General features: G+C 39.6%; 1 protein-coding gene across 2 annotated transcripts; it reads right to left on the bottom strand.

Annotated features, from left to right (window-relative positions):
• Positions 1 to 1,414: 1,414 nt before the first annotated feature.
• LOC133487022 (FAST kinase domain-containing protein 5, mitochondrial) lies at positions 1,415 to 5,356 on the bottom strand. Of its 2 annotated transcripts, none has more exons than XM_061792960.1 (2): positions 5,073 to 5,356; positions 1,415 to 4,027 (listed from the first exon to the last, which is right to left on the bottom strand). In XM_061792960.1, the coding sequence occupies exon 2, from the start codon at positions 4,021 to 4,023 to the stop codon at positions 1,606 to 1,608; it is 2,418 nt and encodes an 805-aa protein (XP_061648944.1). In that variant the 5' UTR covers positions 4,024 to 4,027; positions 5,073 to 5,356; the 3' UTR covers positions 1,415 to 1,605. The 2 variants fall into 2 exon arrangements, with proteins under 2 accessions (XP_061648944.1, XP_061648946.1); XM_061792962.1 differs by having other exon boundaries at positions 4,994 to 5,082.
• Between the last annotated feature and the right edge of the window lie 1,997 nt (positions 5,357 to 7,353).

Below are 7,353 nucleotides of genomic sequence, written 5' to 3'. Positions count from 1 at the left end.
TGATTCATTTTTGTCTTAACTGTATATCGAAACTGAAGCGGTATTAATATTTAACAATATGTTACACATTTATTGTGGTTGTACTTTGCAGTGGTGTAGAAAAACACATCATACAAAGAGCTGTATTTTTAACATATTGTCCACATCACATGTTGCTAAATAAGAATGCCAAAAACCACTGCAAACGTCAACATGCTGTATTGTCAATCAAGTTTTGATACCAGAGGTCATTGGAGCTCACTGGGTTGTGCATGTGGTACTTTGTTGGAGAGCGCCCTCTAGTGGCATTACACGCTGAAGCGGCACTCCTATTTAATTACCACGTGTCTTGAAACCAAGAAGTGATGTAAAAGATTTTTTTTCTGCTTTTCATCATTTATGTGGCTATTTTACTCCATCGAGTCATCTTCTATACCGGCGCTTATCCTCCTTAGGCTCTCGGTGAGCTGAAGCCTATTCCAAAGACATTTGCCAGGAGGCAGAGTACAGCCTGGACTGGTTGCCAGCCAGTCACAGGCCACATATCGAGAGAGAAAAATATGCACTCTCAATTTCACACCTAAGGACAATTTACAGTCTTCAATGGACCTAACATGAAGCCGGTGTACCTGGAGAAAACGTATGCAAACGCGGGAAGACTATTCAAACTCTATTTCTTAAAGAAGTCTGGTGGTGTACATTGAATGTACTCATTTACTGCCATTGACGGCTGTTGATTTCAAATATCCATGTTAACATGGAGGACTGTCAGTTTTTACTTAGATATATTGTAAATAACATAGATATATATAACAAATACAGGTACAGCTCAATAAATTAAAATATGGTAGAAAAGTCCACCTATGTTAGTACTGCTACATTACATAAACACTTTTCAGAGGTCAAATTACTGCGTAATTTCTACATCAAAAATATATTTTCATTGTTTTGTGATTGTTACATAATATTCTAGTTTCTAGATGGTGGATCTGGGGTTTTCTTTTGCAGTAAGCTATCCATCCATCCTCACTAACGCTTATCCTGTTCATGGTGCAGCGTGCTGGAGCCTATCCCAACTGACTTGGGGCGAAAGATGGACTACACACTGAACTGGTTGCCAGTCAGTCGCAGGGAACACACATATACACACGGAGAACCACTCCCACTCACATTCACATTCACACCGAACTGAACCCACGCTGCCTGCACTCAGGTCAGGCCAATGTACCACAACACTGACTGCTGTAAGCTATAATCATCAAATTTATACACATATATTGAAAAAAATAATGAACTTTCACTCTGTGTGTGCATTTCTAAAATGAGTTTCACTTTTTGAATTGAATTACCTCACTAAGCTTTTGACACTACTGTAATTTACTGAGATGTACCAGTACATTTCACTCATCATGACCTTGTACAGAGAAACTACAAAGACCAGGACAAGGTAATTTTATTATACAAACGTTGTGACATCTCACAGTTTATTTTGACATAGTGTATGGATTTACCCCCAAAAAATAAAAAATGTAATGTATCTTTTTGCTGTGCTTAGCACATACTCATTAGAAAACACACTTTACAAGTTTGTAAAGCATCCATTTCGAGTCCAGCAGCTGTGTGAAGTCAACCTTCCAGGCTGTTGTACAGCTTGCAGTGAAGGTAAGCCATCTTCTCAGCCCTGCTTTTCCTCAACATGGAAATCCACTCATGATAGCAAAGCTCTACAACCTTGTAACCCGCCAACCTCAGTTGCCTCCTCTTCATGGCATGAAGGCCCAGGAGCTGCTGTGACTGGTGGCAGTAGTGGTTCCTGCTGGACACTTGGATGGCGAGCTTAACAATGGCATCGGCGTCTCGAGGGGCCGATCTGTGGCTGCTGGGAGTCGTGATCATTTCTGTGATGGCACTCGTCAGGTTTAGCCCGGTATTAAACAATCTTTCTCCTTCATCAAGCTCCACTACAGGAGTTTGAACTTCAGGAGGTGGGATCATTGGAGCGGCATGGTTCTTGGCATTTGTAAGCTGTGCTATGAGATCATCAGTCACACCCACTCCTATGTTCATTCTCCCCCAAGGCTGCTTTGAAGCACTTTTGGAGGAACTGTTCTGAACCACTGTTTGAAATTCTGGGTTGACAGGTACAGGCTGACCGGTAGAGTCTAGGTGCACTTCAAGGTCGATGGATCGCATGTGGGGCAGGATCATTCGTTTACAGACAAATTCTTCTCCTCCCAGCAATTCTTGCAGTGCAGCCTCTGCCTCCTTCACCTCAAGCTTCTGGCACACGTCCGATTGGAGAAACTTCCACAACATTTCTTTCACTTCTTCTCTCAGTTCGCAGCTCAGCCGAGGACCAGTCCACTGCGGCAACTCCAGAGCAACGGCTCCATCCAAGGTGAACAAGTCTTTCTTCAGCTCCAACTGTGTTGACTTGAGCGCTAAGCTGACAAAGTCCGGGCTCAAGGCTAACCCAATCAGGTCCTCTGGGAACTGCGAGACAAAGGCCAGGCCGAGAAGACCAGTGAGCAGATGTTCTGGGTATCGTAGGAATTCAGCCTTCCTCTGTCTCAGAGCCTCGGTAAGACTCTGGTAAAAGCTTGGGCTCTGAGAAGGGAGGAACCCTAAGGTGCCAAAGGCCCACAACAGCTTGCAGGAGTCTTTACTACGGCAGTGTGGCACCAGTGATGGAATTTTCTCAGCGATCGCGATGAGGATGCGGTCATTCCGGTAATGCAAAGCCGAGCAAGCCAGCGCCACATGCATCAGCCCCTTAACACCCATACGGTGAGCTCGCTGTGGCACCTCGTGTGTCATGGCCTCCATCCACACCCTGTGAGACAAGTAGCTGAAACGCAGGTATTTTAGTACATTTACCATGGCAAAGTCACTCATGTCCCCAACAACAGAGTGTGCCTTATCGACAAAGCGATTCACTGCGGCCTCAGAAAGGGACGTTTGAGATTTGAAGAGCCCCAAGCAGACAGCGCCAATCTCTTCCGGGTGTAACTGTTCTAAGTGTCGCATGAGTAGCTGCTCTATGGGCTGGATCAGGACTTTGGGGCACCGCCTCCCTTCTCCCATGATGTACAGCAGTTGGACCACCTCTGGAAGCCTTACTTGTCCCAGATACAAATCGACTAAGTTATAAAGACGCTTTAGGAACTGAGGCACCTTCCTCCCAATGCAGCGCCATAAGTCGGCCACAAACAGCAACTGATCTAAAGTCATCTCACCGGCGCGGCGACTCAGCTCGGCCTCGTACAGGCCAAGGACCGTGTGGCTTTGTGGCATTTCCAGCCACACAAATGACCTTAGCACATCCAGGAGCTCGCATAGAGAAAAGAGCCCAAGGTTCTCCACAGAGTACCGAAGTAGCATGATGAAGCGTTGGTCGGTCTTCACTAATGACACCTTGTCAGAGTCAATATGGCTGAGCTCCGCAAAGAAACAACAAATGTCAGATGGTTTCATGGTGCCTTTAAGGACAGCCACTTTCTGGAGTAACTGCACCACCCGTTCCCATTCAATGGGGGGAGGTCGTTGGGTGAGATCAAAGGATACAGATGAATAATCATGCCGGCACTTGAGAAAGGCACGAGTATCAACTTTTACATCAGGTGACACGGGTAGTCTTTGGTGCACAGGCACCTGTGTTTTGGGTTCAGGGCCTCTGTTGAAGGCCAAGTCGAGCAAAGTGTTTTTGGAGCTGGAAAGATGACGTGAGGAGCTCACGCTGTACCGATTGCTCTGCTGCCAGAAGGAAGGAGCGAGAGGAGTTACACAGAGTTCTTCGTCATCGACATCATTTTGACTGTGGGAGAGGAAAGATTTTCCCACAGGGTGATGATATGACGATGGGCTGTAATGGAGCCTGTAGCCTTCATGGAGAGAGGTATCCAGATGTTGCGGCGCATCCGCTCTTCTGTCCTGCTCATCCAGCTCAATGTCAATTTTGCCAATAACATGATGAGCAAAACCCTTTCTCAAACCTGAAAGGTAGCGTAGCCTCGGCCTTAAGCGACACAGCACACAGGCAGCCATGAATCTGCCAGGTGAAAAAAGACAAATGCAACAATTTATAGGTAACTGTTTTTTTTTTTTGTTTTTTTTAATGTTTTATCATAATGTAACATAGTAGTATAAACTATAAAGGAGTTTTAGGGCTACACCGAAGAGACCAATTACATGAAAATATAGTTAGGTCGTTATAGCAAGAATAAAATCAGAATGCTATATGAAGGGAAAAAAGGCACATTTTGAAAGAAAAATAGATTCAAAGATTTAGTTGTATTCATTCTACTGTACAGTTATATTACAAAAATAAAATTGTAACCTGTACAAAATATATTACAAGAATAAAAGTTTATTACAAGAACAAAAGTTCATGACAAAATCCTCAACAGTCCTCATACATTTACGATGATATGACTTCATTTTCATTAAATTTTTCAAAATTACCATTTTTTTCCTAAATATTCTAGGACTTTATTCTTGTAATATGTATATCATATTCAAATATTTACAAATATTGTCATAATTAGGACACACTTGGAAGGATACACTTTTTAATAACTCTGTTTAAAGTCATCCAAATGAATGTAATTACGTTTTCAAAGTTCTGTATGTGTTTTAGCCCACACTTTGCCGAAGATGGTCTGAAAATAATGCTGAAGATCGTCTGAAAACAATTATGATAAATTGGCAATAATATGATTTGAAAGTAGTCATAATTTGGTTCTACATTTTCTTAACCATGCATGTAACAACAGCAAAACTGTTTGTACAAGTCAACATTAAGAAAACATTGTTATTGTTTTACTTTTAGAACGAATTCATATAAAGACGAAATACTATCGTATTGCCCTATACTTGTTTAAAAGTCAGTCGTGGTACAACATTACAATAATACTACAGACTAAGCAAACGAGATAGTTTTAAGTTTTAGAAAAAATATAAGTCACCATGCAGTGACTGGGGATATATTGTATTCTCTTCGTAAAGCTGCCATTACCGCGGCAACCAGCTTTTTCTTCGTGCGTCTCGCCGGACGAATTGCGACTACACTAAGCCACTCGGAACACAAAACTCACCTTTAACTCGTCAACACAAAAATATAGACGTATTGATGAGGAAGAAGCCATAAAGGTGAGAGTGGAGAAGGTTAACGTTCCATGCTGCAACTGACTTAAAGCGGAAACCGTGAAAAAGATGCACCTTCAAAATAATACTTTAGTAAAGGTTCATGTAACAGCGTGAGCTTAGATAAACTAACGCAAGTGGCATATTTCGGTCATAGGCTAACTATATGCAGTAATGAACTACAATACAATAATTTCCTTAATGTTTAAGTGTATGGGCATTGACGGACATCTTCTTTTGAAAATCTCAACAATTCATTATGACCTCCGGTATGGGCGGCCATAACGGCGCGATGTGACCGAAGGGAAGCAGGTAGTACCAAATTTAATAGGACGAAACGCACAAATGAAAATAAATAAGTAAAACATCTACGTGCAATACAGAATGGATAAAAATTCGTTTATTTTCATCTTCATTCATTATCAGTCCACCTTGAACCAGCAATAGAATCAATAACATTGCATATGATACTTTAAATTTAGTGTTTTCTAAGTCTGTGAAGTATTTTCAATGTTTCGAAGTTTACAGTTAACCATGTTAAGTCAATAGTTCGAGATATGTTTATTTTTCTTGTTTGGTTTTAATGTCAACGTATTTAGAAACATACTAATACTAAATTCGAATTAAGGGCATATTACTACGCTGAGGAATTGGTGATAGTACAGCACCAAAAAATCAGTATTCAAACTTTACAAACTGAGGCAACTGATAACAATCCGTTTTACTTACCTTTTATTTTTTTATAATCATTTTCACACTATTCAGAAATCTTGTGGCATTTACATTAACTTATGTAGCTAATGTTTTATTTAATATTATGGGTCATTGAAAAACAACATTGTAATCATTCTTATTCATTTATGTTTTGACAAAAAAAAGCTGGCTTTGAATATAACTTTTTCATTTCCATTAAACTGGACAAAGACACCACATGAGACATCACTGATATTTGTTGCTGATTTTACTTTCAGGCTCTTACTAAAATGTTAGGCCCTAAATTGTGCAACACTTGCTATGGATAATTTATTCAGTCATTTAATCATAATAGATTAAAATACAGCATTAAATTTGCTGTTCCGAATTCAACTATATAACGTTTATAGCTATTAGGAGAACACCAATCATGAAAGGGAATTCCATAATACTATATTACCAGTTAAATGTATTTAATTCATTTTAAAACAACTGAAAACAAAGTTATTATTAGCCCTCTGTAGAATTATTGCACATACACACAAAAAAAACATTCAGACCCGACCCAAAAGTTGAATTGAATTGATTTTTCTTATTTTGGTAGATGAAGATATTGTACAAACACTATATTACGAGCATTTGTGGATTCATATGTTTCAGCTTTTCAAAACCAATTTCTCTGAGGTTCTATTTGTTTTTAGAATTGCATGCCGAACATCTCCAACGCAACTCTAATTCTAAAGTTGTGCTGGAAATTCCACTTTCTTGTGTCATTTCAAGCAAAAAGATGCCCAATAAAAAATGATTTATACTAAACTTCACAATAAACTACCGGTACATAACTTTATCACCTAATTTATTTATTTCATCCTAGTTTTTAGGGTGAAGTCCTCAATCCAGAGGCCTTCTATATGGACCAAAATGAAATATTTTAACCAACTTGCAATTTAACCAGAGCAAACTTGAGGATAGTCAGCCAATCAAATCACTCATTATTATTCAGAACAGCTTTGCATGTGGAGCGAGTGGGTGTGTGCGAAGCGGGCAAGTGGTGCGGGAGCAAATTCATTGCAAACAGATAATGCTGTACTTGAAACTAGACAACAGTGAAGAAAAAAATTATTTTAATGTTATTAATTATTTAGGTATCAATTATTGTCTGATATCTGATGAAAAATACTTTTTTCTTAGGAGCAACACATTTTTTAGAACAACAAATTTAATAAAAGCACACCACAATCTAAATAAAATAGCCTTAAATAAATAAATTTGGCAATACAGCTATACAGTTTTCTTTCCTGTTGTTGTATCATATTGTACTAGAACGTATTTCTACCCAGTTGCTGTTGTCTTTACTTATGAAGTTGGACATGAAAGACGCACACTTTCTTTGTACATACATACCATCATCCAACACACATCATTTCACTTACAAGGCTCCCTTGCAGAACAGTCAAATGCTGCTGCATGCTTTGAATGGGGAAATGTAATAAATAAAAATAACACTTAAAAATGGAAAGTCGATAGTCCCCACTTATC

Source organism: Phyllopteryx taeniolatus, chromosome 12 (assembly GCF_024500385.1).
Source record: "Phyllopteryx taeniolatus isolate TA_2022b chromosome 12, UOR_Ptae_1.2, whole genome shotgun sequence".
NCBI classification, from domain to species: domain Eukaryota; kingdom Metazoa; phylum Chordata; class Actinopteri; order Syngnathiformes; family Syngnathidae; genus Phyllopteryx; species Phyllopteryx taeniolatus.
Note: the sequence above shows the minus strand (reverse complement) of the source record. Positions and strands in the feature narration are given on the sequence as shown.